This window comes from Saccopteryx leptura, chromosome 1 (genome assembly GCF_036850995.1).
Source record: "Saccopteryx leptura isolate mSacLep1 chromosome 1, mSacLep1_pri_phased_curated, whole genome shotgun sequence".
NCBI classification, from domain to species: domain Eukaryota; kingdom Metazoa; phylum Chordata; class Mammalia; order Chiroptera; family Emballonuridae; genus Saccopteryx; species Saccopteryx leptura.
In genome coordinates, this window is record NC_089503.1 from 139,995,839 (window position 1) to 140,021,463 (window position 25,625).

General features: G+C 35.7%; 1 protein-coding gene across 1 annotated transcript in view; it reads right to left on the reverse strand.

Annotated features, from left to right (window-relative positions):
- Positions 1 to 25,625, reverse strand: part of ADAMTS6 (ADAM metallopeptidase with thrombospondin type 1 motif 6) — a 255,927-nt gene that overhangs the window by 153,381 nt on the left and 76,921 nt on the right. Inside the window, exons 7-8 of the mRNA XM_066375930.1 lie at positions 5,779 to 5,822; positions 1,527 to 1,632 (exon numbers count right to left, since the gene is read on the reverse strand). Of these exons, the coding sequence (XP_066232027.1) occupies positions 1,527 to 1,632; positions 5,779 to 5,822 (150 nt within the window). The remainder of the gene's footprint in view (positions 1 to 1,526; positions 1,633 to 5,778; positions 5,823 to 25,625) is intronic.

Sequence of the window (25,625 nt, forward strand, 5' to 3'; positions counted from 1 at the left end):
AAATTACCCATTAGGCCAAGAACAAAAAAAAAAAACCTAGGAAGCCTGAAAGTAGCTCAATAAGAATCTTAATAAAAAATACTGAGATAAACCCTCACATTGACTACCTATGTACATAAAAGAAGGAAACTTCCAATGCATATGTTGGCATTGACTAACTTAAAACTGCATGAAGTAATAGCGCTCTCATACACACACTATTTATCTATGCTATGTAACTTGTCCTGACATTTCAATTTAATTGAATCTAACAGTACCTATTACATTCAGTCTGGTTGCATAAGATTATGACAATCATTAATGAGCTAAATTTTCAAGTGCATTGAAGATAAACTGGCTGCTTGCAAAGAGCTTTTCCCTTTTGGTCCCCTGCTATTTATTGCAATGGAAAATAGAATATCAATATTTTTAGGACTTTATTAAAAGTGTAATACTGACCTTTCCCCATGCCTGAGGCAATTCAGGTTTGAAATTTGCTGCTTACTTGAAGTTACACATAAATCAATACCAATTTGGTAAAATTTAAATCGCAATTTTTCAAATAATGTAAGAGTCTGACCTAATTTTACGCTCCTCTTTCAAGAAAAAAAAAAAAAAAGCTGAACTACAAATTTATCTCAGGAATGATCTCTGAGGCAAGTGTACAATAAACATTCATTTTTATTTGTTCTTTCCTTCCCACCCATTTCTCTACCAAAAAAAAAAAAAACAGACTGTAAAATTTAAATCATACAAATGTCAGGAGTTCTTGCAAATAGGCTGTTTGTCTGAGTTAAATATGTTGGACTATTCTTTTAAAGTTTTCAAATTTCTCTCACTCTACATGAGCAGGCTTTTACAATTACTATTGCCTGTTGTTTGAAGTAAAGAAAATAAGAGTTTTATTGCTTGGGGTGGGGGTTGGGGCAGTGGACAGTTTTTTGGCCAAATACATTTAAAACAAATATTAAAAATTCTAGATCCTCCTAAAAAAATAGTCAAGATGATATCTCATTACTCTTATAACACCAGCTTTTTTTTCAATGACATACAAGTACACCCAAAAATATAGGTTATATAGCAATGATTGCACAAACTTTATGTCTAGAAAAGATATGCTCACAAGCTGAATGAAGAGTGAAAACTCAAAGTAAATTTTATGGAAGTGGTGTCAATGATGATTTTAAAATATATAGCTATTGTCACTTGAGGAAAAGAAAGATCATTTCAACAATTGCACTTGGAGGAACTGGGTGTTGAGTAGACTATGTAAAAGCTAAATTATTTCACACATACATATATCACAAAACTTAAGTGTGATGTATTCACCACTCTGAGCATACTAGTCATGAATCAGAAAGATTATTTAACAAGTCTCCAGTTCTTAAGATGATTTATCCCAATACCCTAAATGATAACATTCTCTACTGAAATCAGACAAAAAGGCAGTAAAATATGGTTGAGCACATGTGTTCCACACAGTAGTTAGGAGCTGCTCAAAAGAGCAGAATTCTAAAATTTATTTTGATTTTCTTAAACTCACTCACTTGTGACCAATCTCATGTGCAATGGTAAAAGCTGAACCCAGGCCAATGTCTTCATTAATGCTGCAGCTCCTTTCAGGCTCACACATTCCAGCCACAGAGGCCAAGCCTGAATAAACAGAAGGAGACACAAAGGGTCAAGCCAAGGTGTTTCAGTTTTAAAAAGCCCATACTTATAAATGCCTGGATTCTTTTTAATAACCTCCATGCACAGAAGGAGCAGTTGGCAAAAGGTTAACTTTCTAGTCATTTGCAAAATCACTGGGGGGAGTTTCACTTTGCCGGCTAGACATTAATATTTTTTGAACTGCAGTCAGTGCTGGAAAATGTCTAGACTAGGGGTTAGATTTATAAATTTTACTTCTGGTAACTTGGGACCACCTAGTAACTTGAGCCAGAAGAGGGAATTCAAGAAAGCATTTCTATTTTAACATTCTTTAGGCTGTAGAAAGCAAAATATATCCACATTATTTTTCTAAAGAGATCTGTTTAAGTTTAGTGGGTTCATAAAAATATACAAGCAACTTTTTAGTTACCAAAAAAAGGGAATCTCAAATGGTTTTTAAAAATGACATTTTTTTATAAAAACAAAAATGAATGATTCAAAAGAAAAGGAGGAGAAATGCTAAAGATAGGAGGTTGTTGCATACCTTTAATCTTCTGAAATTAGTCCTGATAGTGATGCAACAATTTCTTTAAGTGTTTTAATGGTAGGAAAGTCATTCACACGTTCAGCATGGTTTTCCCCTCTCCCATCCCCCTTCAATGCATTAGTTTTACTAATAAAGAAAAGCTATGGTGTTAATTCGCTGATTCTAGTGAAATGTTATGTTACTCAAAGTATTCTACCCTTGGGAATTCCAGTATGTAAAAACTTTAATATTTACTTCCAAATGAATATCATGCTCTGTGAATTAGTATGTAGCTTTAAAGCAGTGCTTAGAAAAAATAATTTTTGTGCAGAAGAGAAAATGTCACGTGTTGTAAGAAAACAAATGCCAACTCATACTTAATGCACACAGGGACAGAAGTTATTTAAAAGAAACTGAAGGAAAAGTAGGAAAAAGTTTTTATATGGTAGTAGTCTACTACCATCACCCAAATATGAATAATTATCTTCCCAATAAAAGTGATTTTAATCCAATTCAATGAATATTTATTGAGTGCAATAAACAATGTTCTGGGCTAGGTATAATTTCCTAGTTGCATTAACTTGGAACAGTAAAAACTATTAGATACATATTTTTAACTAATAAGAAAGCAACAGAAATTGTTTCTCTGGATTTTCTAATATGAATTATCCACATAATAACCACATTGAAACAGAGATGAGGTTCATGCTGGACTCGCTAATAGATTGTTTACTTTCCCTACTGTTTTATGTGGAATAAGCAGAAGTTGGGGAAAGGGTTAATTTGCCTCAGAGTTACTATAAACAATAGTCCTGCTCTTCTATTCATTTAAAAGTAAGTCTTCCAATCTGGAGAAGAAGATGTAAAAAAAAGGGACTAATTGGGGCAAGACAACTTAATATTTTTGGTTGACCACAAATATTTAATAAATGTTATTTTCAAACCCTATTGAGAGAGAGAGAAAGAAAACAAACAAAAAGTTTGCAGTATATTATATGGCTTTAAGCAATTGAGTTCAATAGGGTCTATGCTATGGGAAGAAAAAACCACTCAAAACTTTTTCTTTTTGAGCTTTATAAAATTTGGATTAAATATATATATAATATATATTAATAATTCTTGTTAAATTAACACTTCTTACATTTCCCAAAATATATTATTTCATAAATTTAACTTTTAGTTGTTGTTGTTTGGTATGTGCCCTGTAACAGTACTTTTAATTGAGAATTTTCAATGACTCCCCAAGGTGTATTTGTAAGCACTTATTTACCTCTGTATCTCATATAAAATTGTTAACTCGACTAAAGGAACAACTTAATAACTACTACTTGTTGAAAATATAAAGGTAAATCTTAACTGAAATAAAATAATAATTTAAATGCTAATGCATTTTCACAACCTTTCACCATTTGAAGCTGTCCAAGTTCTTACGTGTGATTGTGTTAATAGGGGTTTGATTACTATTTGGGTCATTTAGATTTCCTCAGTTTGATGGCAACAGTTTGCACCCTTAAATCTACTTAGCCGAGTTAAAATAGGTCGTCAGAGGTACTAGTAAGTAAGAGAATATGCACCATCATCATAAACACCAACATAAAAGTTACTAGAATGACCATTAAAAAGAACACTGATCAATTTTGTACTGATAATATATTTTCCACATATGGTCAACACACGCATATATTTTTAGTTCATTCAGTTTTCCCTATGAGACAATATAAAAAATAATTTATAATGATTTATAATTTGAAATTTCACACTGAGCAGGAAGCAACTACTATGAGTAGATGCTTCCTGCTTCTTCCCCCTCTTTTTCACTCTCCCTTTCTATCTCTCTCTCTCTCCCCCCCTTCTCCAAAAATCAATAAATAAAATCTAAAAAAAAAAATGTTTAAAAAAAATCACATTAAAAGTACTAGGCAGAGTTACTATTAATGTACCGATGAAGAACATATCTCAATGTAGATGATCTATCTTCAAAAAGCAGAATAGGATTTGTATATATATATATAGATACAAGTATATATGTGGATATATTTCCTCAAAAATGCTCTAGCTTATACTTTCTTTGAGGCTTAGTGTGTACTGTATTTCAAATTGATTATGTACTTAGTAAATACTTATAGAATTTAAACAATAGAAAAGGCAAGTTAAACAGTATAATAACCACATTAAATAATAATAGCTGTTCATTTTTTATAGTACTTGTTTTACTACACACCTTTATATTTTCTTACTTTAAGTAATTTTAACAGTATCCTTGTAGCATAAGGGCAGATATTACTTCTACTTTGTATACAAAGAAATTGAGGAACAAAATGCTAAATAAACTGTAAAAGTAATGCACTGAAACTGTTCAAGCCAGTTGTCTGTTTCCAGTTCAGGTTGCCTTCCATTGGATTATATCGGTCTTGTTAACCTAAAACACTGCAAATAAAATTTTTTGATGTGAGCTTTCTCAGCAGATAGCTCTTTCTGCAGTATGCTTTTTAACCAGATACTTCTCTACCACCATAATACTCTTCCTTGGCTAGTTGGGATTTCCTCTTTAGCCATAAATTCTGAAGGAAATGAAGTAGGAGACGGGAAGGCAGGTGAAATCACCAGGAGAAATTTTAATCCCTGAGAGATAATTCACTGAACTCCTCAGGAAATTGGGTAATACCTTTCCTCCTACTTCTTTTTTAATTTTACCTTAAAAAAAATCTTATGAGGGGCCTAAAAACACATTTTACAATTATTCCTTTATAGATAAGAAAATTGGGTCTTGTCATGGAGATACTAGAGAATTAACTTTTAGTTGCTTAACTTCTGAGTCTGTAAAAAGTTTCTATGACACTGAAAAATCATCATAGAAAAAGTTCCTGTTTCTTTAAATAACTCTATTTGCTGAATAATTTAGTCTACTTGAAAGCTACCATTTCCCCTCTGCTTGCATTTGCAGCTAATTTTTACCAGTATGAAGTTATAATATGCAACAAAATGTGGTTTTTAGAAATTCTAGAATATCACAGAAACACTTTTTAAAGAAATAAATGATTGGGGAGGGGGGTACATAAGAAATATATTCAATCCTGTCCTCTGTACTACTGTTTGTAATATTTTACAAAATTGCCCTTTTTGTTCAGATTCTAAAGATTTTCAATAATATCTTAATTTATGAAGGTATACTATTTCTACCAAACTACAACAACAAAAATATTGTTCTCAATGCCTCTTCCTTAAGTATCTCTTTGGACTTAAGACACCTGCCCATAAGAAAGAAAGGTTAAAGTGGATTTTGTAATTCCAAGTTCCATAAGACCCACCTACCACACTTGCTCCCAAACCCTGTGGTATGTTGGGGGAATACATTCCAGAGATCGATTTTATGAAAATGGATGGCAACTTTTGCTTTATCACTAGTGTTTGATGACTTTTAGTCGTTTTCTAAGTTGTTTTGAGCCATCATTCTACTTGTTTCCTAGTAAGGTGACATATCCACAAAGGTCGGGTTTTAACAATTTATAGGAGCAACTTCAGATGTGTCAGAAAAGAAAATGACCAAATTAATAACAAAGAGTAAAAAAGTCACTAGACCAAAGAGACAATTTGAACTACCCTCCCTTTATAAAAACACTTACCCAGTGTTCCACAGGGCTTATTTTTATAAGTGCAGATATCATACCTACAGAGGAGGGGGGAAAAAGAGATGAAATATGTAATCTGATAAAATTTGTAAAATATTTTCATATATTCATCACATTTTTTTCTTGGAGCTCTGGTTGTCCGACCACAATCAGTGCAATTATGAGCAGCCAGCTGGAGTGTTGGCATTTTGAGCACTCTGGGGGACAGCACGGCTACACTACACTCACAGCCTCTGGCTACGAGCCAATGGGACACCTGCCAGTAAGAAAGAAAAGTTAAAGTGGATTTTTATAATTGCAAGTTCCATAAAACCATCTACCATACTGTTTTGAAGCTAGAATAGCTTGTCTGCAGATTGCTACTGCTGCTATGAAAAGCAAATGGGTAGCCTTTTATTCTCAATCTCTTTGGAAAATGCTGATATATTTTCTTATGACAGCCACAGACAGTATTTTATACTTCTGAGCTATAAGAACTATTTGATATTCTTTCAACTGTAACACCGGTTCTTATTTAATTAAAAAAACTAGAGCAATAAAGCAATGGCTATAAAATTGATATCACATAGTTTTCCTAGTTGTATACCAACAATTTTGTATGATTAAAATGCATATATTTTAAGTGATTTTATACACAGCTAAATAACTAGCTCACTTAGCAAGCTTTCCTAATGTCGGTCAGACTTAATCTAATGCTGAGCTGCATTATAACTCAATACAAACGATGGAGTTCATAAAGTAATGTTGCATATTTTAAAAAATGTTACATTTAGAATGCTAAATCAATATTGATGTAAACATTTATTTTAAGTATTTTTATAATATTCTTATAAACTCACTTTTAAATCAAAAGCATAGTTTCTAAACTGAGAATAAAAAATAAATTTTTAAAGATGAGTATTTTTATTTGCCTATGTTTTAGGCTAGAAATAAAAAAAAATTTTTTTAGTTAAAAAATAACATTTCACAAACTACAGAAAAACCCAAGGTATAAAAGTTCTCTTTTATTGTGTATAAATAATGGTTGGTCCACACTGGTTGGGGTAAGGGGTTAGGAACTAATCCCCTAACGAACTCTTCATCTTCATCATATTCAAACCCTACAAAAGTTTCCTTATGTTTGAGGAAAGGGATTTCTTCTCTTGCATGACTTTCTATTTTGACCTTTCACACACTCATCTCTTCTCTTATAACTGGTAATCAATAGATTGCAGTATCTGGTACACTCTTGAATGTGAGATATAGAGAAGGTATTTGGTGTATTTACCAAAGCACCAGAAAATATATTCTGGGTGTTTATATACTCATATAAAGATACTTTAAAGGTATTTTTCTTATTTTGCAAACTATTTTCTAAGTTTCTTTTGCCTGTAAGAAAAAACAAATCTGGCTTGGCATTCAAGGTACTTAATAATCAGTCTGCCCAACACCAACTCTCTGAATTCAATTTCTGATATTCTACTCTGTACAGTCAATGTTTCAGCCTCTCTAGACTTCTCATAGATCCCTGCATATTTCTTTCCCTTTACAGACCCTATTTTGATTAGTCTGTTCTCTGTCTGGATTGCCGTTACTTTTCTATTTTATATGTCTTTTTTCTTTTATCTTTTTTTGGAGGCGGGGAACAGAGACAGAGAGACAGAGAGAGGGACGACAGACAGGAAGGGAGAAAGATGAGAAGCATCAATTCTTCATTGCAGCACCTTAGTTGTCCATTGATTGCTTTCTCGTATGTGCATTGACCAGGGGCAGGGGGGCTACAGCAGACCAAGTGACCCCTTGCTCAAGCCAGCAACCTTGAGTTCAAGCTGGTAGGCCGTGTTCAAACCAGATGAGCCCGCGCTCAAGTCGATGACCTTGGGGTTTCGAACCGGGGTCCTCTGAGTACCAGTCTGACACTCTATCCACTGTGCCACCACTTGGTCAGGCCTACGTCTTTTCTTCTTCTTCTTCTTCTTCTTCTTCTTCTTCTTCTTCTTTTCTTCTTCTTCTTCTTCTTCTTCTTCTTCTTCTTCTTCTTCTTCTTCTTCTTCTTCTTCTTCTTCTTCTTCTCCTCCTCCTCCTCCTCCTCCTCCTCCTCCTCCTCCTCCTCCTCTTCCTCCTCCTTCTTCTTCTTCTTCTTCTTCTTCTTTTCCAAGTGAGAGGAGGGGAGATAGAAAGACAGACTCTTGCATGCCCCCAGACAAGGATCCACTCAGCACCCCAATCTGGGGCTGACACTTTGCCCATCTGGGTGCATGCTCGCAACCAAGCTACTTTTAGCACCTGAGACAGAGGCTCCACAGAGCCATCCTCAGGAACCAGGCCACTGCACTCAAACTAGTCGAGCCATGGCTGCAAGCAGGAAAGAGAGAGAGGCACAGAGAAAAGAGGGAGTGGAGAGGGGTGGAGAAGTAAATGGTTGCTTCTCCTGTGTGCCCTGACCTGAAACTGACCCCAAGACATCCACATGCCGGCCTGCGCTATTTTATATAAGTCTTAAAAATCTGTTTCAGCTGTTATGTCCTAAATGAATCCGTTTCCTAGTTTGCTATTGTGAAATCACTCCTTCCTCTGTATTTCCATAGTATTTTGTGTAAAACTTGACTATGGCAATAATCATCATTATAATAGCCAGAATAACAGCTCTATTTAAGTTTAACTTTTTTTTTAGGTTTTTTAATCATATTTCCACATTATTTCATAACTCACTTGCATATGGGTCTTCATCCCAAATAGACCTTAAGTAACTTACTGATATATCTTTAGATTCTAGTATATGGCACTATATCTGGGCATATGATAAGTGCTCAGCAAAACCACATATGAAAGAATGAATGTAAAAATGTTGTGCTTCAATACTTGGTATTAAACATAATGCATTGAAAGCCATAATTGCTCTCTCTGAATACAGAATAAAGAATGATACAGTGTGAAATGAATTGAATGCAAAAGCCAAATGGAAATGGCATGGCTTTCCTTTATAGAATATCCTGTAGAGAATTCTGTACGTGCATTCGAGGACTGGGGAAAACTAAGGAAAATGCAAATAGAATTATCTTAATCTAAGATGCCTTAATTTGCATTATTTGTTGATGGCTTTAGCCTTTAGGCAGGTATTTGGGCAGTCATGACAGAGTGAAATTAACATTCATCAGAAGTGTAACATAAATGGTATAGGCAAAATGAGAGTAATGGGGGGGAGGACTGCTCTGAGGTGGAAATATGAGTTTATTTACCTGTGATCATTGAATTTTTGCTTCATTTGCCTCTTAGAATAATTTTGAAAAATGATATATCATTTTGCATTTAAAGTTGATATCTAAAATACTTTTAGTCACAAATTTAGGTAGCTACAAAGAGTAGTTAAAAACATATTATATAATGTTTAAATAAATTTTTTCAAAACTACAGAATTGCCTGTTTCATTGAATCATGAAAAATGTTCACCATATAATTTAATTGGCTAAGTCAGTTCTCATGGCCAAACTACTTACGTGAGTCAGACTTACTGTCTGTCAATAACAAGTCTGAGTTTATTTTTTAGATCAAATGAATATGTTAATACCCTCCATGACAACCATTTCACGTCTGCATTCTAATCATGAGATGGATGTAAAGGCTGGTTCATAAGCATGCAGACAGGCTGGCAGAAACGGTCTTGCCAGTGTGAAATAAGCATTACACCCCTCAATTTTTTTTTGTTTCACTCCTAAGAGATTATCCCCTAGGACCCATGCATTCTTGAATTATCCCTTTGCTATGCTCTGGAGACTTGTACACCCAGAGGGCAATGCACCATAACAATGTTTGGGATAGGTGAGAAGTATGCTTTCTTTTCTGTAAAGTAGAAACAGGAAAACAGTGAAAGGCGAAACAGGGGAGATAAATTGGTGGCTTGCAGGTGTGTTCTCAGGCAGATCAGTTTTGGGAAAGGGCACATATGGAAGCTGAGGCTTTGGAAACAGATTCTGCTTAAATATTTATATCTTCATTACCCTTCGGGAAAAGTATTTGTTTACCTTTTCTTGAAGACGGCCAGTATGGGTTGTGTCTATGTAACAGATAGGCACTATACACTATTATCACAAGATAAGTTTCTATATAACCAACATTCAGTCAGAAAGGGTTTAAGCTGTGCCTATCCATGATGATCAACACACACACACACACACAAATTGATAATTAGCCTAATGAATGCTTAATAAACACTGGAATAGTGTTTTTCATTAAAGAAAGAAATTAGTGGTGTTCCAGACCTGTAGATTGGCCAATATATTTCAGAGGCACTCCCCATTCTGCATGAACACATAGAAGAAACCAGACTTTGTAGGCTGCACACTTAGGCAATGCATCTGAGATTGTCTTGAGTATCCACTCATTGGTTTGGAGGATCACGGTGCCAGATGACAAATATAAGAGTAACAGACTTCTGCCTTAAAATATATCCATGTACTTATTCAGTGCATTTTTCATGCAGAGTGTTATCAGGGCAACTAAATGACAGAGAGCTAGAGGAATGTCAAGCCCACAAAACAAGGAGTATGAACTAGTTTGTACTCCCTTGTTTGTTTAATAAATATTTGCATGCTTCATGAAATTTGATCTAAAAGTTGCCTTCATTAAAATTGATAGCAATGTTCACTTACCCTAAGAATCTGCCTGACCATATTAGCTTAGGTCAGTATGAAAATTTGAAACAATAAAAATTCCTCATTGATGGAAAGAAATGTAATAACTGTACTAAGAGAAATATTTGATGTATGGTGATATTCACCATGATATATACTTGTAGAAGATTATTTTTCTCTAAGCTATTCCTATAATCATGAGCAGACTTTAGCCACGGATTAGTAACTTTACACAGTCTTATCCATGAATTACATAATATAGAATCAAGTTGTACTTACATTAAAATTGGGGATAATAAATCTAAAAATACCCAAATTTCTTTTTAAGGTAAACTTCCTCAACTGTACTGAATATCCACTTTAAAACAGAATTGATACAAATATTTTTCCAAACCTTGACTTTGTGTGTTTACTCAACATTGTGTTACCTGTGTATAAAATGATCAACACAAGTTCAAAGGAATCATTGAAGACATTTAAAAAATTAAATTGCTTTAATTCCTTTACTTTCATATTTTCAAAACTTATGACTCTTTCACATTTTACCTTTTTAAAATTCCTTTTCTGTGCATTATTCTTATTCTGATTCTTTCTTACAAATCATTCTCTTTGGTAAGAATATTAAGAAATGACCAATTCAAGCTATACCACACTTAATACCATGTTTTCTCAGATTAGGCCAAGTACAAACCAGTTTATTTCTGCTATTTACACCTCTCAGTCTTCACATACCGTACCTTTAAGCATCGTTGTTCAACATTATGGCATATAATCCTCACAAACTTCACACTGCACTCTTTTCTTTCTCAATTGTATCCTGCATCAAATTCGCTCTCTATCCTATCAACTTCCTCTGCCATGCTATGACTTTGCCTTATTTTCCTTCAAACCTGAGCCACTTCAGGAAAAACTGCAAAGAAAAATAATGCAATGAATCTTGCTTTATACTTAAAGGTGGCATGGGTGTGTTCTTGAGACTTATCCTGCTGTCGTACAAATTGAAGGAAGGACTGAAGAAAAGGAGTTCCCACTGCCCGCTCTCGGCACCCTTTAAATAATCGATCTCTAAAAAATCTTGACCAACCCAGATTGGCAGGAGCTCCTAAATTTAGGCCTTCAGCTAAAAATAGCCCTAAACTAGGCTAAAAAGAACACTGGAGTGCTAAGAAGTGATAGAAAATTGAAAATATGATTAGAAAATGTTCTCAGGTTTCTAAATTTAGATAAAAAAAAACTTTATCACTATGGTGCTTGTTTTGTTTTCTCATAATGAAAGAATAATAAAGGCCTCCATGTAGATGAAAAAGTACTAAGAAACATGACCTTAGGGAATCTACACAAAGGAAATCAGCGTGCTGCGCTTGGACGAGTAGATAAATGCACACACTGTCATTTCCTCACCCTAAACCCCTAATGTAGGCCTGACTGACCAAGATCAAAACCCTAGAGGATGGATGAGTATCTGTTACTAGAACATTGGTACACTTTTCTGCTGTACATATTTTCAGCTCTAATTTCCTAATCGTTTCTAGGTAGGCATGACTATCACAAGAAACTGACCAAAACATGTAATTAAGATCCATTTTCAGGTCTGCAAAATATAGCACTACCTTACAATGATGAAATACCTGGATGGTTTCTTAAAAACCTTTTCCAAAAACTACATTCCATTCTAATGTAGGAGCAACAGTCATTACAAAGAAGAAATTTCTTTTGATAATTTTGTTTCAAAATGGAATGAATCAAAATCTAAACTTTGAGTCACAGACTTCCTTCCAAACAGAATGTCCTAGGTACTGTGCTCCCATAGTTAGTACTCTTAGATGTGATGCAGTGACACTGCAATTTTCTGCTTTCTTTACACACACCGAGACACCAGATTTATAAAACTTAATTCAGTTATAAAAACAATTATAATAAAACAATGCAAAAAATTTTATTTTAACCCAATATATGAAAGAAAATGTATACCATTCTTTATGATAAATGAAAAAAATTATAAGACTACTTGTCTTAGTTTGGGCTGATGTGACAGAAGACCATAGATTGGTAGTTTAAACAACAGGTATTTCTTTCTCACAGTTGTGGAGGCTGGGAAATCCAAGATCGAAGTGCTGGCAGATTTTGAATCTGGTGAGAACCTACTTCCTACCTTGTAAACAGCCACATTCTCCTGTGTGCTCATATGGCCTTTCACTGGCTCTTGTTCATAAAGAGAAAACTCTGCACCTGACCAGGTGGTGGTGCAGTGGATAGAGAGAGCATTGGACTGGGATGCAGAGGACCCAGGTTCGAAACCCCGAGGTAGCCGGCTTGAGCCCAAAGTCTTTGGCTTGAATAAGGGGTTACTCGCTCTGTTATAGCCTCCCGGTCAACACACATATGAGAAAGCAATCAGTGAACAACTAAGGTGCTGAAACAAACAACTGGTGCGTCTCATCTCTCTCCCTTCCTGTCTGTCTGTCCCTATCTGTCCTTCTCTCTGATTCTCTCTGTCTCTATCAAAAAAAAAAAAAAAAATAGAGAGAAAATTATGGTCTCTTTCGCTTCTATTCAGGTCACTAATCCCATCATGAGGGATTTACCATCATGACCTCATCTAAAGATAATTATCCTCAAAGGCCCCACCTCTAAATGTCAACATGTAGCAGATTAAAACTTCAACACTGGGATTTTGATGGTGGAGGAAACAAATATTCAGTCCGTAACATTGTATACTGACCCCACCCTAAATCCATGTCCTTCTTGCAAACAAAATACATTCATTCCATCCCAACAACCTTAACTCATCCCACAAAAGTCTTAACTCATTCCTCCAGCATTGACTCTAAAGTTCAGAGTCTCCTCTCAGTTGCCTGTAAATCAGAAATGGCTGAGACTCAGGTAAAATTCACCCTGAGGCAAAATTTCTTTTAAGATGTGAAAAGCTATGTATTTCCAAAATATAATGGTGGGACAAACATAGGATGGATGTTCCCACACAAAAGAGAAGAAATCAAAAGGAAGAAAGAGGTGATGGATCCCAAATAAACCCAAAACCTAGCATGGCAAATTCCATTAGCCCTAAGACTTGAGAATAATCCTCTTTAGTTGATGCTCTGCCCTCTGGACCCACTGGGATAGGAGCATCACCCCATGAGTTTTAAGGTGACCTCACACCTTCAGCTTGACAGTGTGCTTGCCACCCATATGACTCTCTGTGAGAGCCCTCCCATGCAGCTCTGCCAGGCAGCAGTCCTGTCCTTAGAAACCAAAGGAAAAACATGAACAAGACTAACTTATCTCTCAATTTAAGAAGCTTAGAAACTTTTCTAGTATCAATCAGCAAAGGTTTAATCAGGCATTACCATAAAGAGAAAGTATTTTCACACTTTTACACCACTGGAGTACAATTCATTGGACTGAACTTTGGTCATTTTAGGATTATTTCTGTGTCTTCTTTTTCCTTTGTTCTTTCACATGAACTGGATAATTTTTTTCTCAGTATAGATATATTTGTCCTTTTAACCCTACTTACAACTTCCTAATTCACATCCTTAAGTATCTCTTGTTGAGATGAATGCAAATAACCTTTATCTAACTGTATCTTGTAGATAGCTTACTATTCCTAAAGCATAGCTCCTCTCTTACTGTTCTCTTACTCAAAATAGCAGTTGTCTCCAAAAGTCTAAACACGTTGGCTTGGAGTTCAAGATCCCTCAAAATCTAGCTTACTTCTCCCCATGTCCTATACTGTAGCCAATGTAACTATATACTTACCACTCTCTGAAAAGATCTTCATTTTTCCTGAATCCATGCCTTGGTCATGCACTGTCCTCCTCCCATTTCTACTGTGAAATTCTAAATATTCTTTAAGCTTAGTTCAAATACCTCATCCTTCATGAAGCCCAAGAGATATCCCTTCTCTACTTATTACAGCATTCATGTGTTTCACATTCTTTTATACCACAATTACTTACATAAGTCTCATTTTCTTCCCAAATGCCATTATCAGTACTTAGAGGATATAATAATACCTGCTTATCAGAAGAAGAAGAGGAAGAGGAGGAGAAAGAGAAGGAGGAGAGTGAGGAGAAGGAGAAGGGTGAGAAGAAGGAGGGAGGTGATACCACAAAAGCAATGACTATGAGAGTTTTATGGATTTCTGATCCCTGGGATATCTATATTATTTCTCATTATAAAATTATTAAACGGTCTTCAGATTATGATCAAGTATTTCATATAGTTTAGCTACAAGGAAGAAGAGTGCTGATTATGCTAACTTGTATATTCTAGTCCACTGTCAACTATATTTTTCATTGTAAATTAACAAGGAATGGAAAATTTTGATTTCATATAGATCAGTTTCAAGAGTCTGTTTAATTATAAGTGTATCTTTAAAAATAAATGTTCAGCCCTGGCCGGTTGGCTCAGCAGTAGAGCGTCGGCCTGGCATGCGGGGGACCCGGGTTCGATTCCCAGCCAGGGCACATAGGAGAAGCGCCCATTTGCTTCTCCATCCACCTCCCCTCCTTCCTCTCTGTCTCTCTCTTCCCCTCCCGCAGCCAAGGCTCCATTGGAGCAAAGAGGGCCCGGGCGCTGGGGATGGCTCCTTGGCCTCTGCCCCAGGCGCTAGAGTGGCTCTGGTCGCGGCAGAGCGATGCCCCGGAGGGGCAGAGTATTGCCCCCTGGTGGGCAGAGCATCGCCCCTGGTGGGCGTGCCGGGTAGATCCGGTCGGGCGCATGCGGGAGTCTGTCTGACTGTCTCTCCCTGTTTCCAGCTTCAGAAAAATACAAAAATAAATAAATAAATGTTCATGCTGACAAAAATCAGGTTTTGAAATCTCCAAGATTAAAGGCCAGGCTCCAGGAAATATTAAATTCACTTAATTAAAGAGAGGTATATTGTCTCCTTTAGAGAGTAAATAACAAGAATCTCAATATTTCCCTTTGCTGGATGAACAAACAAACCATGTATTTTTAATATTAAAATATGTACAACTCTTAAAAATTAAACTCTTAAAATAAAATATGTACAATAATTATACCAACTAGAACAAAGATACATACAATTTTTAGATGAAAAAAGTTGATTTTCAAAAAATAAAATAATTGACAGGTTGTTCTTTGCTTAAAAAACAAATTATTCCCCTATTTAAAAAATACAACTTCCTCTATTATTATGAAAAAATATATATTTAACATCAACATGTAATGGAAATGTTTTCTAAACAATGAAACATGTTTCAGTCATTTTTATGTTATTTATAATATAAGGACAATTTGCAAAAATAAGTTTACTTACATTACTATACCTAAAAAATTATTTTTCTAATTTTTACTATAGCATCTTTTTAGTTTTACAGAACATGGTAGACCACAACAACTCTTTGTCTTCAAATAAAGTACATAGCTTATTTTGTCTTTTTGCTCAAAAACCACAGAACCAAAGAAGCTATTTAAAGAAAAAAAGGAATTCATAATATATATGTAAGGCATTGCTCAATAGGGACAATAATTTTTCGATTGTTAGTATATAGATCTTTTAAAACTAGCCACAAACAACCAGTAGTCTGGTTTTGTTAGGCAGTACTTTGGTAGGTGATCTGCAAAGATAAATAATTTTTAGTTATGGTTAGACAAACTATTTAACAACATTGATTTTGAAAGCCTGTCTGTATTTTTAAAATTCATATGAAAGGGCTACTATCAGAAAAAACAAATATATATGTAAAGTTAAAATCTAAAATAGAAATATATTTAAGTTTCAACATAATCATCTTTTTAAAAATATTTTAAAATTTATTTATTGATTTTGGAGAAAGAGCTAGAGACAGAAACATCAATCTGTCCCTGTATGTGCCATGACTGGGAATCAAACCCTCAACTTTTGTGTATGATGACGATGCTCTAACCAACCGACCTGTCTGTCAAAAACAATCATCTTTTTTTTTTTTTTTATTGATATTCACCATCAAATCAGTGAATGAGCAACAGCTATCATCTGTGTTGAAAGTATGTTCTAGCTGAAGGGAAGTGGGGAAAGAAGTCATATTGACTATCCTTCTGACTTAATGTGATATCACACTACACTGTCTTATTAATAGAATTGACTATAACTAGAATTACATTACCACTATTGAGTCAACTAGACACATTTTCCATAGGACTGATCATGGTCAGAATTTCTTGATCAAGTGTTAATTTTCCTCAGCCAGAAAAAAAAATAATTTAAAAAGTGTAAGTTTATCTAATGACTACTAAAATAATAAATGCCTCAAATGTCCGTTGAGCTGTTTGATGTGATCAATAAGGTTCACAATGTTACAAAAGATTTCACGTCTCATAGTCATTTAGTTTAACATTTTAAGTATAAAACATTCTTATCTCTAACTAATTTCAATCCTTCCTGCTACAGGTTAACTGGATTATTTTTTGTTTGACCTTCAGTGAAGACTAAGAACATTTGGTCTCTATCCTTTATGCATAAATTAGCATGTCTAAATCTTCTCTTCTTTAGAATAATAATAATCTCTACTACTTAAAATTTTTTTCTGTTAGGTTTCTTTTTCAACCCTCTAATCATCATTGTGGTCCTCCTCTGAACTTTCTCCAAGTTCACCATGTCCTTCCTAGTGGTAGATAGGGCCCAGAACTAGAAGCAATGCTCTCATAAGGATCTGACCAGTGGTGAGGACAATGGGAAAATAATCAGGTTTCCTACATTCTTGATTCTTTTCATGTGATCTTGTACTGTGTTTGTTTTAACCACTTACTCTACATTGTTAACTCATACTAATCTTATTACTCCCTTACTACTAAAGGGATTTCCAACTCCACATAAATATAGTCAAAGTCACTCATTCTTCAGATTTTTGCTATCTTTCCTCTCTAACCATACTGCACTCTAGTTGTCACCTAATAAATTTCCTTATCCTAGTTTCTAATCAATATTGCAACTTGCTAAGTTATTTTAGTCTAACAAAAATAGTAAGATGATATAAGGCATTGATGCCTCTTATATTTCTCTCACATTTTAATTGCCAATAATTTATTAAGAATATTAGAACACTTAGTCATTACATGTCTATAAGACAGATTTAAGTATTCTAAAAAAAACAAAACTGAGTGCCAGAAGTCTTTACCCTCTGAAGACGAATGACTGTGGAGGCCTTTCTAAATTTGCTCTATTACCTTCAGGTCCCAGCCCAACAGGAACTATCTCAGGGACTGGAGGGCCTAAAATATGAATAACCAAAATGCTTTCATTACTTTATAAAGAGTTAGATTAAAAATTTCCCAATATACTGACCAGTTTTCTTTGCAGAAGACAGTGAAAAGCTTAGAGGATCATAATATATTACAACTATTTGGGTTACCTTGCTCTAAGCTTTCTTTTTTTTTTTTTTTTTCTGAAGCTGGAAACGGGGAGAGACAATCAGACAGACTCCCGCATGCGCCGACCAGGATCCACCCGGCACACCCACCAGGAGCAATGCTCTGCCCACCAGGGGGTGATGCTCTGCCCCTCCAGGGTGTCGCTCTGCCGCTACCAGAGCCACTCTAGCGCCTGGGGCAGAGGCCAAGGAGCCATCCCCAGCACCTGGGCCCTCTTTGCTCCAATGGAGCCTTGGCTGCGGGAGGGGAAGAGAGAGACAGAGAGGAAGGAGGGGGGTGGGGGTGGAGAAGCAAGTGGGCGATTCTCCTATGTGCCCTGGCCGGGAATCGAACCCGGGTCCCCCGCACGCCAGGCCGACACTCTACCGCTGAGCCAACCGGCCAGGGCCTAAGCTTTCTATTCTGTTAATAACTGAACAAGATTTGTTTGAGCCTGACCAGGCAGTGGCGCAGTGGATGGAGCATCGGACTGAGATGTGGAGGACCCAGGTTCGAGACCCCGAGGTCACTAGCTTGAGCAAGGGGTTACTCGGTCTGCTGAAGGCCCACAGTCAAGGCACATATGAGAAAGCAATCAATGAACAACTAAGGTGTTGTAACGAAAAACTGATAATTGATGCTTCTCATCTCTCTCCGTTCCTGACTATCTGTCCCTATCTATCCTTCTCTCTGTCTCTGTAAAAAAAAAAAAAAAAAAAAAAAAAAAAAAGATTTGTTTGAATATGTTTACTGATAAATATCAAAAAAGCACTTTAATGACCTTATTACATCTGGAGCATGCCAGATAAAATATCAAGAAAAGTAAACTAACCTGGTTTCTACAGAGTAGAAACTAAATATTTAAACATTATTAACATAGAAGTATATATACATAGCCAAATAAAATTCATCGAGTCACCTATTGCCATCACACAGAGATGAATTAGATATCACACATAATTCAAGAGTAAATGCACTTAAGAGATGGAAAGACAGATCAGTACTTAATTGCCATAGAGAAGAAAAGTATTCATCATGTTCTATGCTCCTTATGAACATAGCTGTTCCAGGAAGCTTTTAAAAATATCTAGTGAGCTCTAATATTGCTCTCTATGAAGTGTAGAAGCAAAAGATGTTTATAATTGATAAAATAAGAAATAAAAGTCTATTATTTAAAGTTTAAATAGTAACCAAAAGAGAAATTTAAAATGATTAAATATACAAGTATGATGGGCATACAGTCACTTGTTTAAATCAGTGAAATTATTATCCACAAAGGAAGCAAATAAAAGAGAATATCTAAAATGAACAAATCCAAAAATTGTCATAAAATCATATTATTTAGAGATGAGCACTAACTCCCAGAAATAACAGTAGGAAAAGTGATAATGAAAGAGACTGTTGCTTATTATCCTAATAATACATTTGGTGTTAAAAAAAAAAAATTTTTTTTAAATTCCGCTCTACATAAGGTTGACCAAAACACAATCCATGACCAAAGGAATTTAGAATAGATTAGATGACAACAATATAAATAAACATTATAAAAGTCATTGTAAAAAGTAATAATAAAAAATAAAATAAATAAAAGTCATTGTATTCAGTAATGATAGGAAGCCATTAATGGTTTTTCTTAGTCTAAAAATGTACAGGAATTTTCAGGATATATATTATATAATTGCTATTCTCTTATGATCTATTCATGTATGTATGAAACTTACAATCTCTGTCTTGAGTCCTCTTCCAATTAAAAAGTAGGGTAACCTTGCCATCTTCAGTTGGAGAATCCTTTATTTCAAATAATCATAATGATAATACTCATGAAAAATCCGAAATACTTACCACAGCCTGTAAGACTCTAACTGATCCGGCTTTGCCTACCTCTCCAGTGCTGTGTTCTTTCTTAGTCACTATGAACTGACCACAATGACCTACATTCTTTCCAGAAAATGCAAGGTTTATTTCAAACTGGGGTTTCTTCCCTAGACTTTCAAATGAATGAATGAAACGTACCTTATTAGTATATATCTGCATTTCATAATCAGTGCCACAGTAATAATAGCCATAACATTATATTGTTGCCTACAATGCACACAGTGATCTAAAACATTGTTAATGTTAAAGAGATGACTTAAAATGTATGACATTTGGGCCCTGGCCGGTTGGCTCAGTGGTAGAGCGTCGGCCTGGCGTGCAGAAGTCCCAGGTTCGATTCCCAGCCAGGGCACACAGGAGAGGCGCACATCTGCTTCTCCACCCCTCCCCGTCTCCTCCCTCTCTGTCTCTCTCTTGCCCTCCCACAGCGAGGCTCCATTGGAGCAAAGATGGCCCGGGCGCTGGGGATGGCTCCTTGGCCTCTGCCCCAGGCGCTAGAGTGGCTCTGGTCACAACAGAGCCACGCCCCGGAGGGGCAGAGCGTCGCCCCCTGGTGGGCGTGCCGGGTGGATCCCGGTGGGGCGCATGCGGGAGTTTGTCTGACTGTCTCTCCCCGTTTCTAGCTTCAGAAAAATACAAAAAAAAAAAAAAAAAAATGTATGACATTTGTACAAAATGTTAATAGTTCCCACAGAAATTTTCTCATTTAGACCTCATAATACCCTTCATGACATAGGAACCAAAAAGGTAGTTTTCATTCTATGATTGAACAAACTGAGATTTACAAAAGTTAAATAACTTACCTAAAACTAGATGGTTTGTAAGTGGAAAAACTGGGTAACAGTATAACCCACCAATTTTGAATGATAATATATTGCCCTTATCATTGTTGAAGGTAATACAATGAAAACTTTTACTTTCGAAAGGGAGAAAATTTGAAGATGCCTATCCCCAATATTTGAATCACTATGGAGCACTGGGGAACCGTGAACTCTCACTATTCTTCAGTTACCAGTTAAAGAAAATGATGATCCTGCCCCTTTTCTGGCTAAAGGGAGCTTTCTCTTTTCCAACCCTAAGAGACCCTGAGAGTGTACTGCACAGGGGAAACTGCCTGGTCTGGACCTGGCTCCACTCTTGGTTTCTCTTGTCCTCTCCTCTTTTGCTGGTGCTCTTTTCCTTGTTGGGCTGTGGGTAATAGAACAACCATGGGCTTTTGGGGACCTTTAACTGTCTTTTTTTCGTTTATAGAAACACTAAACATTCAATTTCAGAGAACCAAAAATTGCACCTTCCCACCAAACACTACTAAGGGGCGTGTCTTCTGCTCCACACCTTTTCTGTTTTTCTTTCTCTTGTTAATGCTTTTAAAAACAAATGATTTTTTTATATTTATATAAATAAAGTTAAAAAAAAGAAAATGATTATGATATTTGCCAATGATTAGCATTTGGAAAACACTGAAATGTCCTTAGATTAAAAATTGTGATGCTACTCACAAGTTTCACATATGTATGTATTTATTCATTCATTCAACAGATAACTAATGAGAACCTGCCATGTGTGAAGTACTGTTCTAGGCTCCGTGCATACAGTAGTGACCAAGACACACAGGGTTTCTGTATCTTTGGCTTTTTACTTCTAAAGGGAGTTAGTCTCCCTACAAGTTTGGATAATGTGAATTTTAATAAATATTGATACCAGAGCAAAAATATGGTCTTTTGCAAAAACCTCCCAAAATCTCTATAGCAGCATATTTAAAATTCTGCTTTCAGTCAATTATTAAATTTTAAACATAATAAGTAATTAAATAATGTTAATTTATTTTGGAGGGAAAACCCTAATAAGAAATATTAAGCCACTAAATACTTAATTTTATTCAACTAATGCAGTAATGGTTTATGGTTTATTATGTATGTCAGTCTATCAGAGTTCTTTTGAGCTCTAACAATATACCAAAAAACATATTAAAATATTCTAAACTTTAGTAAAAATGTTTTTTTCCTTATTTGTGAGATAATTCAGAAATGTTATGCTACCTATGATTAATACATATAAGTTCACTGTTCTTTTTGGATGGAGTTCAAATGCAATGTTCATAGCTTCTTCCACACATATTCTAATTTTCTTCCCCTTTATCTCTTCTACCATCTTTCCACACAAATACAACAAATACAGGCTTCACTTCGTTCAGGAAGCATTTTCTGCTGACTCTTCTGTTGATCTATGGTGCGCTCCAACTGCCCTTACACCATCGATTAATTATTATATATATTGCTCCATATTTTCCATTGTTCTTTTTTTCCACTTAATTTTACTCCTCCAACTAAGTTTGTAAGCCTATTGAAAGCAGAGGCAATGATTTCTATTCTACTTCTGTATCCTTCTTAATAGGGTTCCAGCAGAGATTCTATTTAGCTCTAGAACCATCCCTCTCCTCATCTACTTGTACAGGTTGCTTTCTCATCTTTAAAATGAGGGAAATAATAGTCACCACAGCTCCTAGAATTGCTTTATGGATAAACATAGGTGCTGCCTATATACTGTACATATTAACACAATAAGTGTTTAATAAATGTTATTGATATTTTTATTATTATTGCTTCTGTTAATATGAATACATCTTTGTGAATTGATTAGATAAATTCCACTCAGTAATGAGAATTGGTCTTTTGCAATTATGTTTCATAATACTAGCAACTTCTTTTCTTTTATCTCTTTATTAAAACTTAATCACAGATTTTACACCTGTAGAATGCATAATTTAGAAATAATTAAACTCTTTTACTAAAAATCACAAAGCAATTAACAATATCCTACTTTCTGTAGATTCCCACTTAATTAAAGTCATAAAACAGACACTGAAAGATGACATTTGTGGTATTATAATGTAACTAATAGCAAGCTGGAAACTGCCTCACAGTTTATCCTGAATCTTCAACAAGGCTTTCCTTGGAGGTTGCTAAACTAAAAAGTTATTAGCCTAATGTAGCGAAGATAAATGAAGTGTCAGGAAAGGTTTTGTGGCAAGTATGAAGGCCTATTTGGCTGGTAAATTTTCCCCATCTGCCAATTTAAAGAGTCCTCGACCCTTCTTCCAAAAACACTATTCTTTTAGTCTTATGAGCACTGTAAAAGTAGTCAACTTTTTAAAAGAATAGTTATAAATCAAATTTGAAATCCCCAAAGTGCTCTTGCTGTTTGTTGGCCAAATCTAGTATATCTTCTAATTTTTTCCCCTTGTTTCTTGCCACTTACGTTGCTTCCAAGACTAAAAATTTTCTGAGCACATGTCCTGATGGCCATTTGTGTAGATTCATCATAATCCAAGGGTGTGTAGCAATGTGGTGTGGTGATGTTCTGTCACAAACTCATCATAATTGATGTGAATATCAACATGAATATAATGTGAAAATGAATCATTGTGTGAAAAGTTTTAAGATGCGATGACAATAATATGTTAAAACTGTACAAAGACAAGGCAACAGTCCAAGGTGGGGACTTTTTTAGACTCTTACCATGGAATCATTATGGCAAAAGGAAAATTGAACTGTGACACCCACATCTGGCATTACTGAACCAAGAAAAAAAAGCTTGGCCCAAGTAAAGACAGCCTTTTCTCACTCGAATCAAATTCCTTCTCTAAATCCATCTTTAGCTGTCATTGCTCTTAGCCTCTTAGGTTTCAACATAGTGACCACTTGAGAGATAAAACACAAAGCCACCTTGGACACATAGAATTGAGTTTACTAAGCCTAGAGGAAATGGTAAAACAAAGAGTAAACAAGAAATCAAACACCCTCTCTAAAGTTTGGCCAATATTCTATTTTAATTTCATTAACATGATCAGTGTTATTTTAATGAAATTGTTAGAGTTTGTGTTAGCATTATAGTAAGTCTAAGAATGTGTTTAATAAAACTAATAAGCCTGACCTGTGGTAGCACAGTGGATAAAGCGTCGACCTGGAAATGCTGAGGTCGCCGGTTCGAAACCCTAGGCTTGCCTGGTCAAGGCACATATGGGAGTTGATGCTTCCAGCTCCTCCCCCCTTCTCTCTCTCTCTCCCCCCTCTAAAAATGAATAAATAAAATGAAAAAAAAAATAAAAATAAAAATAAAACTAATAATGCACTCTTCAGGTATGAGGTTATTGCAGAAAATATGTCTAGAATTTATCACTGCTGTCATAATATTGGATTATATTTTTTGTTTCTTTATTTCTTAAATTGTTTCCTTCTACCCCATTTTCACTGTTCATTCCTCAATTTTAGCTCAAACATAAACACATATATTTATACAGTAAACTGATGCAAAAAAATCCACTCATGTTAAGAGGAAGTATTTTTTTTAGTACCAGGGCTCCCACTTTAAGTAGACATATTTCTAGCTTACATTTAAATGATTAAAAATTTACACAATTTCAGATTTTGTCCATGTATTACATACATCCAATTCATCAATGATAGTTCATTTGCAAGCTTGACAGGAAAATACAGGGAATCATAAAAAAAAAATCAGATGAAGATATAGGTGTATCTAATAATACTCCACTAAAATATTATTAGTTGAAAATATTTTCTTGAAAATAAACATTTTTGTATGTCTATTACTCACTAGCTGTCCTCAAAAGAAGTAGCCTAGCCCTGACTGGATAGGTCAGTTGGTTAGAGCACAGTCCCGAAAAGCACAGAGGTTGCTGGTTCAATTCCCGGTCAGGACACATACAGGAATAGATCAATGTTCCTGTCTCTCTCTCCCTCTCTCCCTTCCTCTCTCTTTAAAAATCAATGAAATAAACATTAATAAAGAAGAAATTTATTTTTTTTAAAAAAAGAAGCCTTGATCTTAGCAAATAGAACTGCCTCCTGTTAGTGTTCGTGGTGCGACAATTATAACACTCTCTACCATTTGATCAACGAAAGACTACTATTCCTACCCCCCTTTGTTTATCTCAAAAGCATATTCCATAAGAATGGGAGGAAAGCATGCAAAATGAAAGGAGCCAAACAGCAGGCCTCAACCTCCCAGGACCCAGACAGTAACTGGTTAGCCCCAAAGACCCATGCTTTCAGTTCGTTTTTTTTGTTTGTTTGGGTTTTTTGTTGTTGTTGTTGTTGTTTTTGCATTTTTCTGAAGCTGGAAACGGGGAGAGACAGTCAGACAGACTCCCGCATGCGCCCGACCGGGATCCACCCGGCACGCCCACCAGGGGGCGACGCTCTGCCCACCAGGGAGCGATGCTCTGCCCCTCTGGGGCGTTGCTCTGTTGCGACCAGAGCCACTCTAGCGCCTGGGGCAGAGGCCAAGGAGCCATCCCCAGCGCCCGGGCCATCCTTGCTCCAATGGAGCCTCGCTGCGGGAGGGGAAGAGAGAGACAGAGAGGAAGGAGAGGGGGAGGGGTAGAGAAGCAGATGGGCACTTCTCCTGTGTGCCCTGGCCGGGAATCGAACCCGGGACCCCTGAACGCCAGGCCGACGCTCTACCACTGAGCCAACCAGCCAGGGCCTCAGTTCGTTTTTGAGAAAATATTTTGCACCTTTACTTGTTCAGCATTTAATTTTTTTTATATGTATTTTCATCACAGTCAAGGATCCCCTCTGTGTATGTCTCTTCAAATTAATTCAAACTAACGACACCACACTAACATTTATCACTTTGTTCAAACTCTATCTTGCTGGGAAGGTGAAATTTATTAGGGATTTTAAGTTCCAACCAAATATTGTTGCAGCCGCTCCCCGAAGTTCTAGGATATGTTAAAATGTATGTTTTGGAGAATGAACATTGAAGGTACTGAGCTTCCTACCTCTGCTTTCCTTCCATATCTCAACACACTTTTCTTTAGCTTTTTATTTTAAATGAAGATATCACATATTTTTCAAGAGTGATAAGATTATTAATAAAATAGCCTCTAGTGCAGACTGGCATCCACCAAGTTTGGCATAGAGTAGTAGTTCTCAAACTTTTTGAAGTCAGGGCGCATTTAAAATCCTACAAATAATT